Raw genomic sequence first — 25,489 nt, 5'->3', positions numbered from 1 at the left:
CTATATTTAGCTAGCCTGATGTCGATTTGGCCAAAAAATTTCTGATGACTCCATGCTCAACCATCAGTGGGAGATAAACTTTTGAGCAAATCAAACCACTTTGTCGCTTTGCGACCTTTAGCGGCCCTCCCCAATATAGATGGCCTAATAAAGTAAAATTGGGCCAAATTGGGCTGGACCAATACTAATTTCCCCGCCATTGCAGCGCACTCCGAGATTCCGACCCTCCAAGTCTTCGATCTACTTTTCCAGTCCCTCTCTCTCTCACACTCACAGAGAGGAGAGAGAAAGAGAAAGAGATTCGCATACCAAGATAGAGACTGTAGAGAGAGAGGGAGAGATGCATGGATATTAATATCGCAAATAAAATATAAAATAAATTATGAATTTTTTTTTGTTTAATTTTAAATTTCTATAATTCATGCCTTTCATTGAAAGAGAGCGAAATCTCAAAAACAAAGAAAAAAACAAAGGCAGTTTAGAGAGAGAAAGCTTGAGAAGGAGGGAGAGAGAAAGAGTGCCGAGGGTTTTCAGTTCGGTAATGGTGATTTAGGCCTGAAGGCGAGGAACCCTAATTGGCGACGGGAGGACGGGTGATTGGAGAAGGGGCTCATTGGAATTGAGGGTGAGTTTTTTTCATTAATGCTCTTCGGCGGGGGAGCTGATGGTTGGAAATGGATCGTGTTCGCGGAGGCTAGCACCGGCGGCGGTGGCGGTGGTGGTGGAGGGAGAAGCGGCTGGCACATCGGCGGCAGCGTCGGTGGCGGAAGCGGCTTCTGGTCGTGGACTGCTTCCTCCAATGTCGGCTTAGCCGTCGCCGTCACGGCCATGGCCGGTATCGCCTTGGCCGCCACAGTCGTCTACTCTCGTAGGTAAAGCAATACAAAAATTCCCCAAAAAATTACTGAATCGAAATCGAAGTAAGTCCCTAATTCGTTGTGAGAGCAAAACCCTAGATTCTTCAATAGCTAGATAGATTGATAGGTAGACAAAAACACACATAGATGATTACGCATCAGAAACAACCAATGAAAGCCCTACGGCGGAGTCACACTTCTTCTAATCCACCTCCACCGTCAAATTCCACATCTTCACCGTCACCGTCGTCAAATTCAACATCTTCACCGTCACCGTCGTCAAATTCCACATCTTCACCGTCGTCGTCGTCATGGATTCATTTGCGATCGGTTTTGTTAGTAGTTGCTTCCTCGTCTTCCACACCAGTTTCCACTGATCGGTGAGTTTTCACTGTTCTTGTTCTTCCTTAAATTTTGTCCCTTCAAGTCTACTTGGTTACTTAGAAATTGTATGAACAGGAAGAAAAGCTGAGATTCCACATTTTCTAAGCACCCAGATGGGGTTTTTCTCATATTTTTTAAATTTGAGATGTAAATCCTGGAGCTCGATCTAGAAGTATCCAATTGATTCGTGTCGAAAACTGTCCTATTCAAGTACTTATTCCTAGTCTTCCTTTACTCCTCTCCTGTAGGATTCAGATTCTGATTATTGCTTCCTTGCTTTTCTATATTGGTTGGATTGAATTGTCCCGGTACTAGTACGCATTAGTTGTGGAATGTCGGAAATGAAATCGGGTTTGAGTAGGCTTTTCTTGCCACAAATTTAGAAGTTCGGTTCTTCTGTTGTCTCTGATTTACAATAAAAGTGCTTTATGGGTTTCCTGTTTAGTCATAAACCTTGCACTGTCCACAAAAATTTTCTCTACTTTGGTGGCAATGGTTCTCTGTCCTTTCGTAGCGGACCTTATTTTTATAGGTGCATTGCACATTGTTCTTTCTGGAGATCTTCGTGTCTTTTGTATACCACTTTGGATTATTAGTTATGTTTGTTTTACTTATACTTCGTGCAGTGAAGTCTGATCACTTCTATTTGTCTCTTTCTTCAGGGGCAGTCTTAAATCACCTTGGTCCCGTAGGAGAAAAAAACATGCCCTTCTACCCAAACAATGGAAAAGTTTATTTACACCAGATGGGAAACTCACTGATGGGGGTCTCAAGTTTTTAAAGAAAGTTCGCAGCGGAGTATGTTCTTGACTTCTGTCAGACCTATTTTTCTATTTTCCATGGAATTGACTTTGTATTTGATGTATGTTTTACAGCTGTTGGATATTAATCACTTACTTTCTGATGCAGGGTGTTGATCCAAGTATTCGAGCTGAAGTGTGGCCGTTTCTTCTTGGAGTGTAAGTATTTTCATATCTATGCGATTGCTTTAATGCTTCCAGTTTCGTATGTGTTATATGAAAATTAGTTAGTATATGATTTCAAAATTTTAAGAACTTCTTGTTAAAGTGATGACTGTTTGGTTGCCTGGTCCTGGGGAATGCTTGGTTCGGTGAGCCTTGCAGGTGTCTGCTATGAATAATGATGAATTTTCATCCATCACCCAGATGTACTTTTAGTCTTTTCTGGTGTGCCTTAGCACTGTGTTTTCCGAGTACTTTGGAATACATGCACATTTTGTTCAATTTTTTTCTTTGGTTTCATTATGTACATCCTGGGTGATTTTCCTAGTGGCTATGATTTGGTACAATGGGGAGGGATGAAAAACCTAAATGTGTTTGTTTAAGTTCCAACAATTTTTAAAGCCTGGACCCATTTGTATGTTCTGTTTTAATGGATATTTTAGTCTTGATTAACATGGGAACTGGCATCCGAGTGCATGGTGTTAAATTAAGATGAGGAATTTTTCTTCCTGTTTTCTTTTTCATTATTTTTCCAGCCCAATTTGCATCTGTAGGCGAAGTTTGGACCTTTGGTTCTGGTTTGGCATAATGAAATATGGAACCTCATCTCGGTTGCCTTGTAGTCTCGCAAGAAATATGCACTTATAAAGTGCTTTTGCGCCCTTTTTTTGTTGTGAAAAAGGTTTGCCTGTGGATTTTGGTACTGGCTGATTTGACATTGATTTGCTCTTTCCCAACAGCTATGATGTGAACAGTTCCAAGGAAGAAAGAGACTCTGTCAAAAAACAGAATAGGTATTGTCTTTTAGTTTTTTGCCCTTCTCCTTGTATGTTGTATGCAATTGTGATTAGTACATAAATTTTCTATGGCATATTCCTTGTCACGGCTCCATCTCTCATTTTTTGTATATTGGCGTGTTTTTCTTCTTCACATTGTTCACACTTTCTTTATCACTTGCAATGCAGAAAAGAATATGAACACTTACGGAGACAGTGCTGGAGAATTTTAACACAAAGTGATAAGAGCTTGAAGTTGAAGGAAACTTCTGGTAACAGTAGCACTGAGGGCAGCGGGGATTTTAGTCAAGTTTTAGATTGTTTTGACCAAGGGGATGTTACAAGTGCCAGGAAATCCATTTCAACTGAGTGTGGAAACCAATTACCCAAGGATTCAGATAACCCTATAGGCAATCAAGCTGTCCAGACTTCTGAATCACTTGAAGCAGATGGTGAGAAAAGTGGAGTAACCTGTGAAGATCCCTATGCTGCCGATACGGAATCAACTAATTCTGATTCCTCTGAAGAATCTGATATCACTCGACCATTACTATCCACTGATGTTACTGAAGAAAATTATGTTGATGACAAGGCTAAGGAGAGCTCTTCTCCCTCCAATATAGACAACAAGCCCAAAGTCCACTCAGCAGAAGATTTTGCCACATGGCAGAAGATCATCCGCCTTGATGCTGTGCGCGCAAATGATGAATGGATTATTTACTCACCATCACAGGCTGATGTGTCAGAGATAAAGGCACGAAGACTAGCCGAAAGTGTTGGGTTAAAGGATTATGATCACTTGGAGCCATGCAGGATTTTTCACGCCTCTCGCCTGGTTGGAATCCTGGAAGCCTATGCTCTGTATGATCCTGAGATTGGGTACTGCCAGGGGATGAGTGATCTACTCAGTCCTATTATCTCAGTGGTGGAAGAGGACCATGAAGCCTTCTGGTGCTTTGTGGGTTTTATGAAAAAGGCACGGCATAATTTTCGACTGGATGAGGCAGGAATCCGGAGGCAACTTGGCCTTGTCTCGAAGATTATAAAGTGCAAAGATGTTCCTCTCTACAAACACCTGGAGAAGCTTCAAGCGGAGGATTGCTTTTTTGTGTACAGAATGGTGGTGGTTCTGTTCAGGAGAGAGTTGAGCTTTGAGGATACGCTTTGCCTCTGGGAGGTAATGTGGGCAGATCAGGCAGCAGTCAGGGTGGGGATCGCCAAGTCTGCTTGGGGAAGGATTAGGCAAAGAGCCCCTCCTACCGATGATCTCTTGCTCTATGCAATAGCGGCCTGTGTGCTACAAAGAAGGAAGACTATAATAGAGAAGTACAGCAGCATGGAAGAGATCATGAGGGAGTGCAATAGCATGGCGGGCCGTCTGGATGTGTGGAAGCTTTTAGATGATGCCCATCACTTGGTGGTGACTCTTCATGACAAGGTTTAGAAACACCGAATGGTAATGCTGGGCATTGGTCTTTTTCCTTCTCTTCTTTTGCTTTCTTGCCCGTCCCCCGATTCTATTCTTTTACGTTTCCTTATTTTTGTTGCACCTGGCGAGGATCCCTTTGATAGCAAGGGATGTTGAGGTGAGTTTCACACTTGCTTGAAACGAGCATCTGATGGGCAATTTCTGGATTTTAGTAAATTATGGATTTAGTATATAATGTATTGCCCGCACTCTCTTGCTTTTCAGAGTGGCTGTGGCAACAATGCAGATTTAGTAAACTCAGATCAACAACCTGACACTGATTTATGAATGAACTTTCTCCCGTCTTTTGAGTAAATTGTATTTTTGGTGGCAATACATGACATATAAATGGTATCGTGTTACGGGGAGATTAATCTCAGCCTGATTGTATAGTCCTTGTATCTATCTATCTATCGATCTATTTCTCTCGTCACACGATGATGTGACGAGGGAGATAGACAGTCACACAAGGGAATACAATTGGTTACAAGACAGATTCTCTAGTAAAAGTGCCATCTTCTTCTACCTCTCATGGTTCAATCCAACATTTTATTCATGGACGTGTAGATGTAGTTGGAGCTTTCTTTTTTTCTTCTTATATGCTGTTTGTACTTTCTACCATACACCAATCCAGAAAATTGTCTAGCTCATGTCAACTTTATACCTTTAGAGACTCGTTGAAGGGTTCGTTTTGAGGCATCCCTATTGAAGCATGTGAATTTCTCTCCAATCAAGAGATCAATTGCAACACTAACACGTGTCAACATCAAAATAAAGCTCTTACAGTTTCACATTGACTGCAGGCGAAAAAGGAGACTCTCCATAACTATAAAAGGAGATCATTCTCCCACAATTAGCCTTCTCCTGATCTAAGATTCCTTAATCCATTATCATAAGTTACTAATTTCTTATTCCTTTATATATTACTTTCACTAAGTGATCGAAACAACCTGCGAAAATCACACCTTCACATTTTATGTTATTCCAAAGTTAACCTAATTTCGTATGCAGTTGAAGGAAGCTTTAACAATTCGCTCTCCCATGGTATGCAACATCTTAAGGTAAAGGTCAAGTACATGCAATGCTGCAACCTTGCATGTGCCAATAAAATCCATAGATACTCGGAACATACTTCAAATTCCGAGTTGACAATTTATTTGGATAAAATTTTTAGTAGGACAACCTAACCATGTCATTTATAAAAAGACATACATAATAAAAGAATGCTACATACGAAAATTAAAATGTATGGTTAAACGCAATGATCGAGATCATTTAGGCATCCACAATTGTTGGAAGAAAAAATGTTTTAACCTACCAAACCATTTTTTACTGTGTTTTTTTTCTTTTTCTTTTTTTTTTTAAGTGAAATTTTTACTCTGTTAACAGTACGTTTATGACTTGGTTACATTAATTAACCCCTCGGGGCTCCGTACGACCGCTTAATATTTTCAGTTTATTTTCCTCAAAGTCTGTAACTTTGAACAACGAGCATTTCTCTCTCTCTCTCTCTCTCTCTCTCTCTCTCTCTCTCTCTCTCTCCCTCTCTCCCTCCCTCTCTCCCTCCAACCTCTCTGTTACTTCACAGTCGGATCACTCTTCGAATTCCGATCCCTCCTCCGATCTCCCGTAATGTCCATCGCCGAACAACCCCCCGCTCAGAACGGACTTGAACCAGATCAGACAACAAATCCGAAACCCGAATCCGAATTAGAACTAGTGCCAGAGCCTGAAGCTAAACCGGAGCCAGCGCCTGAACTCGAAGCTGAACCAGCACCGGCCCCGGAACCCGAAATTAAACCGGAACCGGTGCCCGAACCCGAAGCTAAACCCGAGCCAGTGACGGAGGCCGAAGTTAGACCGGAACCCCTACCCGAACATGAAGTGGTGGTGGCCGATGGCGCGGATCCGAAGGTGAATGAAGTGATCGAAGCCTCGATCCAATCACACGGCCAGCGAGCTGCGCATCCGGAGCTGAAGAAAGACGAAGGAAGCCGTACATTCACGATGAGGGAGCTGCTTAGTGGCTTGAAAAATGACCAATCAAACGAGGTCACTAATGATTCCAGCTCCCCTTACAGTTACAGGTTCTCATTCCTTCATTTGATTTTAAATTTTGGTTTTTTGGTAATGTAATTGTACAAAATTCTGTTTGTTGTGCTTGAATTTTGGTTCAGTGTGGAGAATTAGTCCAATTGGTGATTTTTTCCTGCAGTTCCCACTTTCGGGTTTTCGAAAACTGGAATTCACAAAGGATGATAGAATTATGAACTTTGAATTGGTTATGATGGATTTGAATGTCGTTGATTTCGACGAAATTGATCTGTTTTAGGTGTGGATCAATTTGTTAGTGAATGAAATTTGTGTTTGGGGTGGTAAAAATGTAAGTTTTGTATGGTCATTGTAGTGGTTAATGTTAAAAGTTGTAACTTTAAATTGGGTAGGTCGATTTGCATGTTACTGTTTTCGACAAAAGTTATCAGTTTTAGTCATGGATCAAATTTGTTTTGAGGACCGAAAAAATGTAAGTTTTGTATGGTCATTGTTCTGGATCACCTACGTTGTTAACCATTTTTTGACAATTTATTTGGCGATTTGTGGATTGAATTGTATCAGTGAAGAAAGCCCACAAGAGCAACACTCAGAGCAGAACATTGCTGCAATGGAGTTGATCAACAGTGTCACTGGTACCGATGATGACGGTCGGTCTCGCCAACGGGTTCTTACTTTTGCTGCCAAGAGGTACTGTCTTCTTTGTCTTTCCTTCTTACTTGTCAGCTTGTAGGGAATAGTATAATCCTATATTTTACTACTGAAACAAAGTTTGAGTTCTTTGTAATGTTCATGATCATACTTCTCTTTTCTTTGTTTCTTTTACGGTACTTTGCGATGTTTGCAACCACACAATGTCTTTTAGGTGTCTTGCTTTCCCGGAATTCTTATTTGTACATAAATTTTGTAGGTATGCTAGTGCAATAGAAAGAAACCCACATGATTATGATGCACTTTACAATTGGGCGCTGGTTCTTCAGGTTTGAGATACTCTCCTGCTCGATCTGTGGTTGCATTTAGTTATGGTTTTTGCTTATCAAATTTCAACTAGACGGCTTTCTGTGAATTTAACTATTTCCTTGCGATGCAATTGTGAGAATGGTGTTATTTTATATGGGTTTGGAGGCACAAGGTGTTGATTTTAATCCCCCTTAGTTGATCATGTTTATCGATAGTCTCCGGTGTTATGCAAACTTATAAGATGATGCCATGCGAATATATGAACAGTTTAGTAAACACACCACACACAAACATAGAGAATTTAGCAAGGTTTGGCGAACTTTGCCTACTCCTTGTGTGATCTCTCTTGAGAAATCACTTGCACTATGGAGAATAACAACTAGGTTACAAGAACTTATTGAAAGCCCTTATGCTAAACCCCAAAACCTTTCTTTAGATCTCTTTATCACTCTTGGCTCTCTACCTTGTATTTTCTCTGCTGTTCGTGTTAATAAATCAGCCCCACAAGCCTATTTATAGCACATACACTAATTTTTACATGCCTTACAAGTATAGGATTCCTAAATTCTCTTAGAATTGGGAAAACTAACTTATTTTCTAATCCTAAACTCATTCGGATTACAAAGAAAAACCTATTTCCCAATTCTTATGGGAGATAACCTGTGCACATTCCTTTTCTCCTTTCCAAACACCAATTGGAAACCTAAACCTGTTTGGCCTTTGTATTTTGATGAGCCAACTCACAACACATGGTAGTAAGAATAATATGCTCACTGAAACTTGGTCTACCCTTATGTGTTGTTTACTAAGCTAAAGTGCCATTCTACATTAGCCAACGTTTTCCAATTGGGTCATTTTTGTGGAATGAATAAGGGTATAAGTATCTTCATTATGTTAGCTCTCTCCTCCAGTTATGTGCCTTTAGCTGTTTCAGCTTCTCTCTAAATGATTAAATAATGTGAGGTGTCACTTGAAATTTTTGTTTTAAGGGACATTTTGTCTTCCCCTTAGGTGAACCAGTGTGAATTTACTATCTAAATAATCCTCGTCTGGGATGCAGGAAAGTGCAGATAATGTTAGTCCAGATTCTACTAATCCTTCTAAAGATGCTTTGCTTGAGGAGGCTTGCAGAAAGTATGATGAGGCTACCCGTCTGTGCCCAACACTTCATGATGTATGTTTGCATATCCTTCTACAATATAATCTCCTCAAATAGCAAGTGAACTTAGTAATCTTGAAAGTGCCATGATAGAGTTATTCAGAAGGTGTATGTATGTGTGTAGATGATCTTTCTATAATTTCTGATTGGTTATCTCACTTGTGTGAGAGTGAAAATAATGCTTGACTTTTACTTTCCAGGCTTTCTATAATTGGGCTATTGCTATCTCTGATCGGGCAAAAATGCGTGGTCGTACAAAGGAAGCTGAAGAACTATGGAAGCAGGTTAAACCATAATTCAGTGCTTCAGCCTTGCCAGATAGAAGTTACTTTCTTTTTCCATGTCTTAAAAAAGTTGCTGCTCTTGTTAATCTCCTGCTGCGGCTGTTGTGGCAACTCTTACACGTGGCAGCTGGATTCTGACGCTTGGAAGTTGGATATGACTTTTTAATATTCAAGATATAATAGCATAGAAACATGAGCAATTTGATACTCTTTAGTTTATTCTTTTGTAAAAAACTAGGCCTTTGGACTAGGTGATCTTTTGGAGGTTTAGGAAACTAGGAGTTTGCTTCTTAAATCAATTTTGCTTCTCCTTAGATGTGGCGGTGCTGGCATCAAGTGGCGATAGTTCTCATTTATTCCTCGCCGAATCATAAACAACTGGATTTTTAATCCCTAAAGAAAAACATAATTTCGAATAAATGAAGTGATTTTTACCACCCCTTGATTTGATTTGCAGGCTACAAAAAATTACGAAAAAGCAGTGTTGCTCAACTGGAACAGTCCCCAGGTATGACTCAATAAATTGTTGTATTAGGCTATTCCTATTTCTTATGATATCCTGCGAAAACCAATGTTTTATACAATTATGAAGAGAAACAGATTATGAAATCCGGGAAGAATGCACTTATTTGCATTGTCTCCTTTGTATCCTATTACTAAATCCGTGTCATATATTCCAGGCACTTAACAACTGGGGACTTGCTCTGCAGGTATCTTAAATTGCATTATTTTAATTAAACTTATTTTAGAAGAAATAAAATCTTTTTAAATTTTCTTCTCACTCGGCATATAATTATGTTCCATGTCATGAACTCCAAATTGATTTTTTTTTTAATCAATTATGCAATTTAGGAACTCAGCGCAATTGTTCCTGCACGGGAAAAGCAAACAATTGTAAGATCTGCAATAAGTAAGGTACCGTATAATAATTTTTTGGAGATATCAGAATGATTGGATAAATGTGGATGGGAAACCAGAATATTATTTTCATCTTTGAAGTGTTTGTTTCTCATTTATACTGTCATGACTCATGTCATTTTCTTCTGGTGCAGTTCCGCGCAGCTATTCAGTTGCAGTTTGATTTCCATCGAGCAATTTACAATCTTGGAACCGTATTGGTTAGTTTGTTACTTATCTTAATAATTTTAGGATAATGTGATACTCCATTCATAATTTAAATGGACTCTCAGTTTCCTCTATACTGGATAACAAGAAACCACCGGTTCTCTTATCTAATAATCCCCCGTAACTTGAATTACCAAACCTTGGTCTTTTTCTTACTTGCAGTACGGATTGGCTGAGGACACACTAAGAACTGGGGGATCTGGACACCCCAAAGAAGTTTCACCTAATGAATTGTATAGTCAATCGGCTATCTACATTGCAGCTGCTCATGCTTTGAAACCAAATTACAATGTAAGGTTCCCATAGTTTTCTTTCTCAACCAATTTGATTTGATATTTATATGGAGAAAAGGATAGCCCTTCAGCGAGAGAGACGTAAAATGTAGTTGGTTTTATTTTTCCTTTAAGGTTTAAGGATATTCACTTTGATTGTGTATGCTAAGTTTTTGTGTGATTAATTATTTACAGGTTTACAGTAGTGCCTTGCGGCTCGTGCGATCCATGGTAAGAAGTTAAGAACTAATACCAACTTCAGTAAACCCTTTAGGCTTCTGTATAAATAATTTTGGTCAGTTATGAGGTCGGGTCTCTACTGGTTCTCCATTGAGAAGTGAACCTTATGACAGAGCCATACATGATGCGCGTTCCTGATTTTTCCCTGATCATCAAGACTTAATTTTCCTAATTCTTTCAGTGGTCATACCTTGATGTCTGCTTAATCTCGTTGGTTGAGAGATTATTTTTTTGGTTTGCTGACATGATAATTTCTAATCTTTACAGCTTCCTTTACCATATCTTAAAGTTGGATATCTTACTGCACCACCAGCGGGAAAACCAATTGCACCTCATAGTGATTGGAAACAATCGGAGTTTGTTTTGAATAATGAAGGGCTTCAACAGGTAATTCTTTATCGTTTTAGTGTATATCAAGCGAAGAAAAATTATCTGCACATTCGATAACTGAATTAGTTATAGTAACTTTCCTTGCTTGTGCCAAGTATATTCTTTATCTGTTTGTTACTTACTTGTGTTCTTTCTGTTCATCTACTTCCTTTCAGCAGGTTAGCAAAAATGAGCAAAAGCATGTACCCCAAGGCATCTCAAGTAGATCAGTGGAAGCAGCTATAAAAGTTGACGTTCCCGATATCGTTTCTGTTTCAGCATGTGGTGATCTGACTTTACCACCTGGTGCTGGCCTCTGCATCGATACAATTCACGGACCCATCTATCTGGTAAGGAATGCCCTTGGCAACAGATAAAAATTCTTTATACGAAGAGAAGTTCTTCGGTTCTTTGTGATGGGCATCAAATCATAGAATTTTTTCGGTAGTCTGTCAAGTGCATGAAAAGTGGACTAAAAACATTGCATTTATATTTTAAAACCCGATTCTAATGCGAACATTCTACCTCCAGGTTGCCGATTCGTGGGAATCCCTTGATGGATGGCTTGATGCAATCCGTCTAGTTTACACTATCTATGCGCGGGGTAAGAGCGATGTTCTGGCAGGTATTGTAACAGGCTGATTTAATGTATCGTCAGTTCCTTATTTTGTTTCGAGTGATGTATAATTTTCCGATCGAGAATGACTTGTTCGAATAAACTCTGTATATCATAAATTTTTTTTACACGATCAAATACAAATTTTCTCTGCATAGTCAGATTATTTTCATTAGTGGACCTGGTTGCTGTTTCTATCTTCCAGAAAGCTCAAAGAAAACTAGCATTTGCACTTCTTTTTTCATCTCTTTTGAACATCTATGTGTTTGATGTCTGCATCTCATTCTCATCTCAAAACTGACCTCAGACCGCCATCCACCTGGGCTGGATCCGGCTGAGCTTCCTCACGCTAAAGAGTGCGTTTACGTTATGTCATACCGAATACTTAAGTTTTACCTCGTATTTCTTCAGGTTTCCCCTCGCATAACGTACTCTCTCTCTCTCTCTCTCTCTCTGTGATCTATCCAGCAAAAGTAGAAATGCAGAAATATTTGCTCAAGCGGTGGTGAATCACCCACCAAGATGAAATTTTTATTGTTTAGGATCGGACACAACTTGCTACCATTCTTCCGTCTACTAAATATATATATATATAAGCCTTTTCACTCTAGGAACCCAAAAATTTCATGCACATTGGGGGTTTTACTTTGGCCAGAGCAAGAATGGAAGCGGGAAGAGTCCACAACCCTTCACCGCAAATCAATCCGGAAGCAACCGCGGGAACCATCAGCACGGCCTTCTTGCTGTTAAGCTTGTGCCATACAAACACAATCAGACTCCCAATGCACATGTCTATGGCAAAGTATGCCCCGACCAGAAAGGGAACGCCCATGACCATCGGAAGTGGCATCCATTTTCCAATCTTAGGCGAAAAGTCTCTGACTAGGTTAACTAACACCGCGAAGGCGAAAAAGCCGTAGCAGAGCTGTAGGCAATGCTGAGGCAGCGCCGAGAAGCCTTGAACGCTTAGAATCGCCATGTTTCTGTAGATCAAGGCGTACGGAGCTTTGAATTCTCCGTGCGGGTTTCCCACATCGAATGCCTTGTAGAATAGGAAGAAGCTGAGAGGAGCTGTCACACAGCCTAGTAACGTGCCAATGGCTTGGCTCACAAACATTGCTCTAGGAGAGGTGAAAGTTAGATGGGCTGTCTTGAGATCTTGCATCAGAATACATGCCACGGAAACCACCGATTTGATGAGACCGCACCCGGCAAGCCCTGCCACCACACCGTGCTCTTTTCCCGTCATTGCTGCCAGCACGAAGAGGGCAACTTTTCCGTAGTTATAAGCCATGTTTATATCGGTTAGACCAGCTCCGTAAGCATTGCAGAATGCAAGAGACGGAGCAAGCATGTAGGCTACTATAACATAATACCATTTAAGCTCCGGGAACATCATCGGGATCACGATTATCGATATGATTGAAAAGACAACGTATCCGGCGACTGCAACCCACGTAGGGATGTTTTCGCTGAGGAAGATTTCGTTCTGTTTTTCTTCAATCGGCTTCGCCTTGCCCTCGACATCTGCAGGGAGAAGAAGTTGATTAGCAAAAACTAACTAAAAAAACACAGCAGCAGCATGAAACAAAAGGAAATTCAGAGGCTGATTCTATTACCCAATGGGAGATTCTTGTTCTTCAATCTGACATGAATATTAACAATGGTGCAAGCCAGAATCTTGATGAAGTTGTAAATCCCGTCACCGAGGATTAGGGAAACCGAGAGGAAAACCTTGTAACCGTATAAACTCTTCATGTCGTATTCGTCTAAACTCTCCGAGAACCAGTGTCCTTTAAGCCGGCCAATGAGCGGCCACATTACCCCGAAGGAGAGCACGGATCCGAGAAGCAAAGACAGGTTTACCAGATGGGAGCATATCATGCCTGCTCCCACAAAAGTCATGCTAAAATCGAAATAGAATCTGCATTTTGATAGCAGCAAATTATGAAGGATTAGTAACAAGAACCAGAAGCAGGGAAAGTGAAACGATTGAGTGATAAAAAATTCGTACGTATTCTTCCACGCTTGCAATCCGAATGTCGGAAACTGCGAGAATCCGCAGTCTTCTGTGGCACTGTAAAACCACTTGAAAAATCCCCACAGGAAGCTGACTGAAAAATACTTCATGAATCCGTGTACTTGCTTCCTGCAAATCGTCATAGCTTTGGCTGAGTTTTGATTCTAATGGGGCGCTTTAAGAGCAAACCAGGGCCCACATTAGTTAAAGCGAATGTGCTCTTCCTTATGCACCCGAGTTAAAAATATTTATGCATATATATATATATATAGTATATATACACACATAAGTATGGATTTCAAAGGAGTGATAAAGAGAGGTGTTGGCAGATGTTTACTTAGCCATCTCATCTCCCTGAGTGTGGAAGCCATTGATGAGAACCGCAGTTGCCAAACCACTTGGATAAGTCAATTTCAAGTCAACTATCATAATCTGTAAAAAGAACAAACAAAAATTCCATATGAAAATCTACTTTAAAGGAAAAAGAAAAAATATTTATCTCCTCCAAGTCTCATCGAACAAATAACTGAAGACGGCAAGGAGCTTGCAACTCAAGTGATTAATACATTTATCTTGAGCTAGAGATTTTGAGTTCGAATCCTCAAGTGATTAGCATTATTTACTCTGAGAACGGTTTTAAAAGGCGCTTGTCGAATGCCGGATAAAGGTGCTACTCCTCAAGTAATATATAAATAAATGCCTACTTATATTTAAATGCATACATAATTGTATTGTGATACGTAAGTTGCAAAATAAAATGAAATATACATTATAAAGTATTAAAACATATTCAAAACATAAGGAACGAGTATATAATAAGTGTTTATCTAGGTATTCAACAAGTCTCTTACAATTTATAGAAAAAATAAAATGCAAAATTCAAGTTATCTATTTTCTGTTTAGGTGAGAATCGCGACTTAAGCGGGTGCCTAGGCAGATTAGGTGCCCCCTTCTTAATTTTCAAACGCCTAGAAACTAACCAGGGTGGTGATCAACCACCTAACGTTTAGAGGGAATTTTTAGAACAATGACTCTGAGCCGGAAGTCCTGAGTTTGAATCCCTTCCCAATATCGCCCGTATAAAAGCCAGAAAATAGCAAGAAACTAAAGAGTAGAAGATCAATACCTTTCTTAGAGGAATCAAGACAAAAAGGCCAACAAAGCAGACTAGAAAAAGGAAGCCAGTCATCCAACCAAGCGCAGGTTCCTTAACAGCAGTTGCAGAGTTTCCTTCTGTGTTCACACCTGAGAGCTCATATGTCTTCTTGTTTAATCCCAACAAATAAGATGCAAATCCACCTGTTTATCAAAAAAAGTACAAAATTAAATAATGTTTAAGAAACATTAATTAAAAATTAATATAACACATAAAGAAAAACGAAAAGTACCTCCCACAGCAATACTATAACAAGCAACAGCACAAGTCTGAATCATAGTATTCTCCTGCCGAGTGAAGGGTTTTGATTTGAATCCCGCCTTCTTGAGCAGGTTCGTCCACGTTCGGATGAACACGAAGGCGAGGAGAGCAGCGGAGACATTGAGATTAGGAACAATCCCAGTTGTGAGGTTTAGCTTCATGGCTATCACACTGTACACCGTTCCAATCACTATGCTCGCGACGACTCCCCGGACTGTTAACTGCTCTGTCCACGGAAGGATAGTCCCAATCGGCCCCTCGGATTGAACTATCGTGTCTTCTTCCATGTCATCTCTCTCTACCTCCTTCTTCCCTCTTGGTTCCAACTCCATGTTCATGGCTTCAAAGTCCCTGTTGCTTGTTTGTTAGGCAATGGGAATAAAAAAAGAGTTTCAAATGGAATGCACGAAAACCATTTTTTTTTCTCATCAAATAAAAAGAAGAGGATGCACGAGAACTTCTCAAAATGTCACTTATGCATGAATTTACCGTCGAGTTGTTGTATTTTAGTCCTTTTTCCACCTCGAGCTTAGCTACAATGGATGGTAAAGGACTGGACTGGATTGACTTGGCTATAAAATTACAATTACATAATCTTGAAAAGTTGATAAAAGTATTTGGTGTTGCCTATTGTAGTGAGATAGACAGGAAGAAAAGGATGCTTCCTTGGTGAATATATAGCCCACGAAGTGCAGAAATTACTACTTGGACATGTTTATCCTCTTCAGTTTTTCTCGGCAACCTACAAATTCCAAAACCACATGAGTATATCTTATCACTAGAAAATTTCCGACAGTGCAAATATCTCACGTTATGGTCTTTGTTTTTATATATAATTCAACCACTTGCAAAATTACCAACCAAATAAATAAGAATCTCTGCAATGGTAGGACGGCAGAATCTGGCAGAAAGTGCTTGATATAGAGGTAGGGCAAATGGATTACAATATCATAATTATGGGTACAAATGATTTACGGACTTCACGGGAAGTACTTACATACACTCTTCAAACGTTATTATTGATGTTTTTGTCCAATAATACAATATATGCATATTAATTTTTTCGCATGAATTATATTATTGCTCTGAAATCCGAAAATGGCATGCCAGTCTCCATCCTACGGTCCTACTTCACAGTCATTGGCCTTACCAGCCGGCCTTATCATTGATCACATTTCTCTATATTCTCATCCACAAGGTGTTGCCCTTATGAATTGTGATAAAGGTGTTGGGGTAGGGCTAGTGATTGCCTTCCCATGTAATGAAGTGGTTAAATTGGACCATTGGGAGTTTGTAAGTTGTAGATTTGTGGGTCAAATCACCCCCTCATTGAGCATGATGTGTTCATAATAGTCAAGAAGATTATCCATTGTATTTGAAAAAACTTTCTTTCAATCATAGTGCTTCTATTCCACATAATTTCATTGTAAGTTGCTCTCTACTATATTTTGGAGTCTTTGCTTGTGAACTCTCAACTAATTAGATGGTTCGTTTGGAAATACTTTTGTATGAACTACTTCTATACATAATCGTTGTGCACGCTTCTGCTAGAAGAGCAACAAAAATCCTATTGAAAATTCAAGTACTTTATGTCAAATCATTTGGAAGTGTGCTTCTTGAGTGTTTTTATAATCCAAAAACACGTTAAAGTTATTCTACCAAACATTGTCAAAAGTTCTTCTCATTTGAAAATAATGCTAGTCATTCTAAAAGCACTGTCAAACAAAATACTCGTTTCTCATCAAGTAAGTATACATCTGTTGATGCATAGAAACAGATCAACAATCAAAATTGAAATGTCAGAGCAACAATCAAGACAGCCAAATATGTGATTTACCCAATTTGAACTTTGTCCACAAGGTTGTCAAGTGTTCTCATGAAATAACTCATTATATTGCATTACATTAAACATCAAAAGAAAGTGATCCTCTTACTTCTGTTCTTATCCTGCATACTTAAATTTGTATCGAGAATTTGAGTTTGCATAAGTTCAAACAAGAGTGTGCAGAAGAATAAAATAAGTTTGCGTAAATCATTTCTCTAGGTCAAATCCAACAACTACTTTTCAACTCAATATGTAACCATCTAGATCAAAACACTAAAAATAGGTTTTTATTCTCAAGAATCTTAATCAAATGAGAAATAAAGAGGAAGCTAAACAATGTAGGGGATGACCAGTTAATGAGAACGAATGCAGACCATTCTTTGCCCCCTGTAAAAAGCAATGGCCATGAGCTCTGCACACGCACTGTCCCCAGCTGTGCTTTTGGAATATTGCTTGCAACTTGAAAGTGGCTTTCACACCAGAAAATAAAAATTACAGAAAAAAAAAGAGAAAAAAGATGACAGATGAAATTAACTGATTGAAACTTCAGACCCCATCATTGATATAATCCCAGATTACTTAATTAATTAAGCTTCACTTGTGAGCTTATATATTTCTTTCTCATCTGACCAAAAACAAAAACTGGGCTTGGATAAACCCAATTTGATATTCGCTTATTCATTTATTAGGTTGCCGACTTATTATTTTTGTGTTACATCGATATTACAATCTTAAGCTAGAGTAAGAGGAATGCAGATGGTTCAGATTTAGCACGCAATGAGTTTAAAAATGAAGACTCTATCTACTAGGGATCAAGATCCTCTCCTAATCTAAGGATGAGGATCCTCATGATCAAGGGATGTGGGCCGTTGAATTTTTATCTAACGGCTACAAACAGAGGGATTCCTTTAAAGTTATAATAATTATAACCGTTTGATTTTTATCCAACGATCCACATCTCTTAGTTATGAAGATCCTCATACTTAAATTAGGAGAGGATCCTGGTCCATCTACTAGAACAATCCATTGTTTCTCCGCCGAACTGTTTTTTAACTTCTAGCTTTTGAAAGCATCTCAACTTTCATCAAATCATGGAAAATTTGTTCTCTTCTTTAAAAGATTACTACTACTTAAGAATATATTTACAGTGGTGGTGGTGGGTACCCCCAATGTTGAAAACTAAATGGGAGGAGGGACTTAGGCCAATGGAGATAGCTAGGCGTGGCCTCATTTGAAGGTCTCAAGATTTTTGTATCCAAGTACTGTGTAATATTTAATCAACCTGTGAGCTCATCCAAAAATATAGTAATATTACACATCTTTTTTGTCAAGATATCAACAGATATTGACTCCCCCACCCCACTCCAACCCATCCACAATGTTAAGTTGAGAGATATTTGTAGCTAGGTTCAAGCCTAACCAACCATGTGATCCTTTGGGGACACATACATGTTTGCTCTATTTTACAAAAAGAATTCAGGTATTGACCAATACATGTAACACATGATTTTTTGGGCAACAATCGTATTCGTGTCACTCGTGAATATAGATTTTAGGTTGATTGAAAAATGGTACATGTTAAAATGATTGTTGTAAACTTTTGTTTTTTATGTTTTTATCAATGTTTGTCAAATTTTATGATTCAAACCTTTTCTGTATGTCTAATGATTCACGTTTTTTTTCTTTTCTTTTTTTTTGAAAAAAAAGGGATCAGCAGTGGTTTCGTCACAGTAGTCCACCTTTTCAGGGGCAAGGAAGACTCACATAGGCATTTGGATCTCTTCCTGACCACCATCATGCGATTCACTAATGCTGGAAATCGAACAGAATACGTGACGTGTGGAATACGGACATGTAATTCGTCCCCAACTACTGTGCCAGCCTATTGAGGTTAATGATTCACGTACTTTAGGTGGAAAAAAGAATCTTATATATATATATATATATATATATTTGTGTGTGTGTGTATAATGATTGATTACATGGTCAAACATGTATTTATGGAGTCAAAAGATGGAGTGCAGGGGCATTTTGGTTCAAAAGATGGTTTAAGAGTAGAAATTCTTTCACAAAATCATGAAAATATTTGTTATTTTCTTCAAGAAATAACTATTAGGGTGCGTTTGTTGTACTAGATTATTTCGGACTGGATTAGTTTAAGGGACTAAGTCGGATTGGCTTGGCATGAACTAAATAGTACTAGAATTGTGAAGCGTTAAGTGCAGTGCCGAATTAGTTAGGACTAATTTTTGTTTTTTTTAATTATGAAAACTTCTACTTTCTTGTCTAAAAAACTAAAATGCACTCTATAAGTAAAAATTGTAATGGGAAATCCTTTCTTTTTCAGAATTTATAAATGTGAAAGACAAAAAAAAATTGAAAAAGAGAAAACATATTGTTATTTGTAAACCTAGACAAACTACCGCCCTCACATCTACTTTCCTCACCGCCACTCCAACTGCACAAACCCAATCCAGACAATTTTTCTCTATATCTTTCTCTCTCTCTCCAGATAGCACCTCATTAAGTTGGATTTTCTTGTAAAATTTCTGTTTTCTTTCATTACTGCAATTCAATTTCTTCAATTTGTATGAACATCTGCGCCCTTCCCATCTTTGAACGACGACTCGAAAATCCCCACCCAGAAATCAATCGATGACCAAAGACCAAACCCAGGCAAGAAGGACAAAAGGGAGAAGGAGAGAGAAATGGGTAATAGGCACCCTTAAAATACACCCATGTTGAAATTTGGGAGGGAAATAGGTAATAGGCATGGCCTGATTTAAAGGTTTCAAGATTTTGTAGGTGTGTACATCATCCAATAGTTCACAAAATATAATAACCAATAATTTGTGAAGATATCAAGAAGCTTATGGTGTATTTGTGGGTTCCAATCAAATATGATTACTAGCCCTTTTCTTTTTCTTTTTCTCTTTTGGAAATATATTTTTTGCATAATTTATATGGCCAAGCGATTCGTGACTTATCGTCACACATTTCAAATAATATATAAAGATATTAATTTGCTTATTAAGATTTGATTCATATACACCAAAAGTATCTCTTCTTCAAATTTTTCTATGAACAACTACTAGGAACTAAATAGTGCACATATTAGTTTCCAAGAATATCGAGTCATCTTGTTAGACTTACTTGTGCATTGAGCTTCGTTGTAACAACAAAACGTATTTGCACAATCTCTTCACACACTTGCAAATAAAGTTTGAAAGATAACGTTACTACAATATGCCTTCAAACGTTAAAACTTTCCATAAGACCAGAACTCACTAATTTTTTTTCAAAAAAAATATTTGTACTTTTTTCTTTTTGGGATTGAACAAGTTATATATAGGTTAGGCTTGTGCTCCTCGGAGACATATATGTTTGCTCAATTTAAAAGTTAGGATATCGATCAACATACTTCTACCATAAGTTTTACAAGCAACTACCCTAATCCAATTCCTATTTATTGATGCAACCTTTTTTTTAATGTATCATGGTATGTTTTGTCCTTGCCTTCTTGGATGAGGACTTTGGGTGGGTTGTAATGTGACGAAACTGACCAAATGAAGGAGAAAATCTTCACCTAAGTGGCTTTTGCAATCATAGATATCATCACCTTAGTGAAGCATTGAGGCAACCTTTGTCACCTAGTGGCTTGTGCAATCATAATATATATGGGATGAGAAACGGTAAGGAGATTCTCTTAAAAGTGGGACTTTCCAGTCTTAATGAACTCTCTGTCACCTCGGGGTTTTTGGTACAATGTTTAATACAGTTGGTACGGAAATTAACGTTAAACTGTGAGGTGCCAAAAAGTCCGTAAAAAATCTCATTTTGAGAGTCTCCTTAACATTTCTCTCGTGAGTTTGCAGATTGGAAGTTGAAGCTCAAACTTTCTTTTTGGCAGCAAAGAGAGAATGACATAATTTGCACATTATCCCTTTTACTTGATTTGAAATTGACGTTTTCTTTTAGGATCCCAGTACAATGGTTAGGAATATTAGGCTAATCTAACATGGTCCATGCCTCCAACTTTTCAATGTGGCAGGCAGAGAAGCCTCTGTGCACCACACTTCTTGTCAGGCTTTAGCATTTTTCTTGTTCATCTCTTCTTAAAGATAAAAAGGAGAGAGTGGGGCTGCAATCCATGAAAACCACAGCAATAAGAACAACTACCATGTTCTTCGTGATAAACTCCAAACCCTATAAACAACCACTTTGTAAAGAAGATTTGACTAAACATTCTGATATGGGACCCATTTTTCATAGTGTTCATCACATATTTTGTGTAAAATATAATGCAGAGTTTTCAGAAATCATTCAATCTGTTCATGATTACATGATGAAGAAAGATGAAGTCATGGTGTACTTTGTGAGAAAAAAGAGTGAAAGGTTGGAGAGTACCATTTTGGGAGAGATTCACTAATCTCGGTTACGATATTAATTATTCCCTTAATTAACATTAAACATCGACTTAACCTTATTCCTAATAAATACACTACTTAAACCATACAACGGTTTGCAAAACAAAGTAGCAGCTGTCAAGTTGTTCTTTTGCCATGTGTCAAGCCATTGTTATTGACTCGTGTTTATGCAAAGGCTCCTTTCTGTGCGTGTGCTGCATGCGTGTCCTTGGAGTATTTTGTATTTGGGCAGGATCAGAAATTTAGAACACCTCAAGGTGTTACATGATGAATTAAACTCATATTTGTGCTGCCCTAATTAGGGAACAGTTAGGGCCAAGGATTTTGAAGTCCCAAGAGCTAGAGGTCAAGAAGAAATGAATCATAAAATATTCATAAAAGAGATTAGAAATTTTTTTACATGAGCGTTACAAAGGCACGTATAAGAGATTTCATTTGTAGATGACACCCTTGAAATAGACATACGCAAGTTCCTTTACATGTCCTTGTAGTGCGTATACGGGGATTTTTAATTCTTCAAATATTTATGATCAATTTCTTACTAGTTTGATCTCAATCCTTTGTAATTTGGAAATTCCCCATCCAAACATAAGAAAAATCATCATACACTTCTATAATAGAGCAACTAGATTTTGATGAGTATAATTCAAATGTTAAACCTTTTTGGACTGTTAATATGATGCATCGAGATATAACACAAAGGAAATCATGAAATCCTAAAGCTAGAGTCCACTAGCAAATAAACTGAAGTTCATAAGCAATCTGAAATTCACCTGAAAATAGAGAAAACTCTAAAGTTGAATTGATAACAATATAAATTAATTACAAACCAAGCCAAGATGACTTATTTATAAGGTAACTTAACCCTAGAAATCCTATGAATTCAAATAGAAAAGGAACCAAACAAATATCAAAATTGTATTAAAATAATAAAATCTTGTTTTTGGCAATTAAACGCTGCAATTCGGCCAAATTCTGAATGTGCTTATTGTTTGCAACAAGTCTTGTAGATCTTGTCGTTCTCTTCGAATCCATGTATTACGGGCTCAAAACGAACATGCCAAACCACAGGTGCATTAATTTGGACAACCTGAAATGTCCAAAACATCCACTTTTGAGATACGACAACATCAATAATCTATTGACCATTAAATTGTCAATTCTCCAATCACTTTTCTTCATTAAACGCCACTTCTCCTTTTAATTTTAGGGTGGTGCTTTCCACACACCCATTTTACTTCTTACACACACCACTCAATTTCCAGCTGTCAGATCAAATAAACTGAAGAAAAATAATAAATAAAATTAATAAGGGTGTGTGAGAAGTAAAAGAGTGTGTAAATAGCACTACCCCTGAGCTACTAATATAATTAGAATATCCAATTATACACAATGTATATGCAATGACAAGCATAATACACTAATATTAGAGATTCATTATCCTCTTTTCCTTAATAAAAAAATTCCAAAAGCATTTTAAAGCTTTTTATTTATTCATGGGAAAGATATACTTACGAACATCAAACTGAAAGGTTATGTGCTACAACTATTTCCTAGAAGTCGGCTAAGTGTCCGGCAGCTCTTCAACTATTCAATACAACTTGTTATTGTCTAAAATAAGCAAATGACTCGGCGCCCGCGGTACCTCTTTCTTTCTTTTGAGGTCGCTTCACTTGTCGACAATTATTCGTTCCTCTCCTAATCTAAGGATGAAGATCCTCATGATCAAGGGATGTGAGCCGTTGGATGAAAATCCAACGGCTACAAACAGGGAAGTCCCTTTAACGTTATAATAATTATAACCGTTGGATTTTCATCCAACGGTCCACATCCCTTGGTCATGAGGATCCTCATCCTTAGATTAGGAGAGGATTCTCATCCATTAATACATAATACCAATCATCTAATCCACCTCTTATAGATCACTTCTCTAGCAAAATTCGAGCTTTGTGGAATTTTCAAAGAGGTGGGTCGAGGGCTCCACTTTCAACAACATCGATGTTGTCCTTAATTTGATAATTACCTTATGTTCAATCTTTCAGATATGAAATGTTATCACAGAAGATCTCGGTATTAGTTGAAGTGAGAATAATCTTATTTAAACTTTTCCTTCTTCTTCCCTCAGGCCGTCAATTTTTATAACGTGGTACAAATTGAGTCCTAATATATTGTGATAGTCTTAATTTTGTGTGTAAACGACAATCGAGGGTTTTCAAACCACCCAATCCTCTTACCCTCTTCTCAAAATTCATGCACCTCCCAAACCACCCAATCCTCCCATCCCTCTTCTCAAAATTCACAAAACCGACACCCAACCGTCCATCCCTCATCATCTTCCCGCCTCGTACCCAATCAACGGTCCAAAATTTGGTAACAAAACCTGCAAAGCAGCTGATAACATACCACATGTTAATTCCACTACGTTCTCTCTCAGCCCGGCACGCAGAAAAAACCTGTTGGCGGCCCTTTTGTCGTTTTCCCCACGTCAGCACCATAAACCGTGTGCTCCCTACCCCGGAAATCCGAACCGACCGGCGTTTCTCCCCACTATATAAATCCCACGATTTCCATATCTCTATCCAAATCAAGTACTTGAATTCCATTCGGGTCAAAAATTCGGGTCGCAGCAAAAACTACGAAAATTCAAGATGTGTAGATCGACGGACTACCACGGATTCCAGTCACGCAGAGACCGATTGAAGATTCGGGAATTTTTTCTGCGGTTTTCGGGTTTGAATACCCGGGAACCGTTACCCGAATCGCTCAGTCTTATTTATCTTCCACGGATCAACGAAAACGAGCTTGAGATCGACGGGTCACAGATCCGACCCGACTCGCCGGCGTTTGTGACGCTGTACCGGGTCGTGAACGCGAAGGTGAGAGAAGGAGAGGTGGTATTCGGGTCCAGGGAACGGGTCGGGGCCGGCGACGGGATCCGGTTTGAGGTGTATCTGAGGGAGGAGAAGGTGTTGAAGGGAGTTTTCAGGAAGGATGAGGGGCAAGAGTGGAAATTAGAGTGTAAGTGCGTGCTGGAGGGCGAGAGTGTCGCGGCGGAGCTCACGGAGGCTGAGGTGTGCGTGGCGGTGGAGGGACACGTGGCGATGAATGAGAGAGTGAGCATGGTGGTTAAAAAGACGAAAAAGCACCGGAAATGCGGGTTCAAGCGGTTGGAGGAGATCCCGGAGGAGGGAGAGGTAGATTATGAATCGGACGGCTGCTGTTGTAACTGTGGATCGGACGGTGGAGATTCGGAGATGGGGAGTGACGTGGACGGTGAGGATGAGAGGGAGATGGAGATGGATATGGAAGGAGTGAGATGGGCCGTGGATGTGGGGATCTGGGTCATGTGTTTGGGTGTGGGCTACTTTGTTTCTAAAGCCTCTTCCAAAAGCTTAAGACGCACAAGATTAATATAAGGCCCAATTAGTTTTTTGGTTTTTTGTTTTGTCAATTTCTAATCTAATTTTGGACAATTTGTTAAATTGTAAAGCACAAACAAAAATGATTATCTTTTCACCAAACATGGTTTTTGAATTATTTAGTATTACGATTTAGTGGTATTTCTCTTCACTTATAAGCGAGAGTTTTAGGTTCGATTTTCGTCAAAAGCGAATTTTAACCACATTATTATTAGCCGATTGTGAGACTAAGCCTACCATTCATCTTTAATGTAGATAATATCGTTTGTTAAAAAAAAAAAGAAAAAAAAAAGAAAAAGGCTTTTGAAGAACAGTTGGGATGATTTCCAATTTTCAAGGTATGAATCAATTTCATTTAAGACAATGAATTGGGTCAACTCAATCTAATCACGGATTTAATCTCTATTGTGGGGAAGTTAGTTGGAGTAACACCAATTAGTGTTTCATCCACTCTTAGAAGATTCCAACACCCCCTTATTTGTGCTTTTTTCATGGCATTAATTATGGAGAGATTTTTAATGTGAGGAGAATACGGAGCAGAATATTACATATTATTATATAATTAGAGGAATTATATAATAACATATATTGTTCCGTCCAATATTTTGAGTACGTTGAAAAATCTCTCCGATCATGCATAAAGACATAACCTTTCCTTTCCCCAAAAGGATCATAACCTTTTGGCAAATTAGTTAGTTTTTGTGTGTAGATAATCTTTAAAGGTTGCTTTAAAAAAGGGACAGTTCTGATTAAAAATCCACATTGCATGATGAAAATAGAAAAAAAGAAAGTAGGATGTGAAATTTGCTCATGTAGAGAGATCTGATTAATCGACGGTCTTGCCATTTAATACTACG

At 38.6% G+C, this 25,489-nt stretch overlaps 4 protein-coding genes across 7 annotated transcripts; 3 read left to right on the top strand and 1 right to left on the bottom strand.

Moving 5' to 3' along the window:
* The first annotated feature begins 263 nt into the window (after positions 1-263).
* LOC137710277 (rab GTPase-activating protein 22-like) lies at positions 264-4,937 on the top strand. Of its 2 annotated transcripts, none has more exons than XM_068449207.1 (5): positions 264-872; positions 1,904-2,039; positions 2,151-2,200; positions 2,944-2,997; positions 3,169-4,937. In XM_068449207.1, exons 1-5 carry the CDS (start codon positions 643-645, stop codon positions 4,421-4,423), a joined length of 1,725 nt encoding a protein of 574 aa, XP_068305308.1. In that variant the 5' UTR covers positions 264-642; the 3' UTR covers positions 4,424-4,937. The 2 variants fall into 2 exon arrangements, with proteins under 2 accessions (XP_068305308.1, XP_068305307.1); XM_068449206.1 differs by having other exon boundaries at positions 733-1,237.
* A 1,036-nt stretch (positions 4,938-5,973) lies between these two features.
* On the top strand, positions 5,974-11,696 carry LOC137710312 (protein HLB1-like). Of its 2 annotated transcripts, none has more exons than XM_068449246.1 (14): positions 5,974-6,534; positions 7,064-7,189; positions 7,410-7,479; positions 8,520-8,633; positions 8,819-8,902; positions 9,360-9,410; positions 9,583-9,612; positions 9,755-9,817; positions 9,955-10,020; positions 10,190-10,318; positions 10,495-10,530; positions 10,807-10,926; positions 11,088-11,258; positions 11,440-11,696. In XM_068449246.1, the coding sequence occupies exons 1-14, from the start codon at positions 6,080-6,082 to the stop codon at positions 11,548-11,550; spliced, it is 1,626 nt and encodes a 541-aa protein (XP_068305347.1). In that variant the 5' UTR covers positions 5,974-6,079; the 3' UTR covers positions 11,551-11,696. The 2 variants fall into 2 exon arrangements, with proteins under 2 accessions (XP_068305347.1, XP_068305346.1); XM_068449245.1 differs by having other exon boundaries at positions 11,085-11,258.
* A 318-nt stretch (positions 11,697-12,014) lies between these two features.
* On the bottom strand, positions 12,015-15,752 carry LOC137710311 (metal-nicotianamine transporter YSL1-like). Of its 2 annotated transcripts, XM_068449243.1 has the most exons (7): positions 15,451-15,752; positions 14,933-15,312; positions 14,671-14,843; positions 13,882-13,976; positions 13,539-13,673; positions 13,144-13,448; positions 12,015-13,051 (listed from the first exon to the last, which is right to left on the bottom strand). In XM_068449243.1, exons 2-7 carry the CDS (start codon positions 15,297-15,299, stop codon positions 12,132-12,134), a joined length of 1,995 nt encoding a protein of 664 aa, XP_068305344.1. In that variant the 5' UTR covers positions 15,300-15,312; positions 15,451-15,752; the 3' UTR covers positions 12,015-12,131. The 2 variants fall into 2 exon arrangements, with proteins under 2 accessions (XP_068305344.1, XP_068305345.1); XM_068449244.1 differs by lacking the exon at positions 15,451-15,752 and having other exon boundaries at positions 14,933-15,423.
* Positions 15,753-23,794: 8,042 nt separating this feature from the next.
* Positions 23,795-24,730, top strand: LOC137711663 (uncharacterized). The gene has a single exon (XM_068450918.1). The coding sequence runs from the start codon at positions 23,862-23,864 to the stop codon at positions 24,627-24,629; it is 768 nt and encodes a 255-aa protein (XP_068307019.1). The 5' UTR covers positions 23,795-23,861; the 3' UTR covers positions 24,630-24,730.
* The last annotated feature ends 759 nt before the right edge of the window (positions 24,731-25,489 follow it).

The sequence above is a fragment of the Pyrus communis genome, chromosome 12 (genome assembly GCF_963583255.1).
Source record: "Pyrus communis chromosome 12, drPyrComm1.1, whole genome shotgun sequence".
NCBI lineage: Eukaryota > Viridiplantae > Streptophyta > Magnoliopsida > Rosales > Rosaceae > Pyrus > Pyrus communis.
This window is presented reverse-complemented; position numbering and strand designations above follow the sequence as displayed.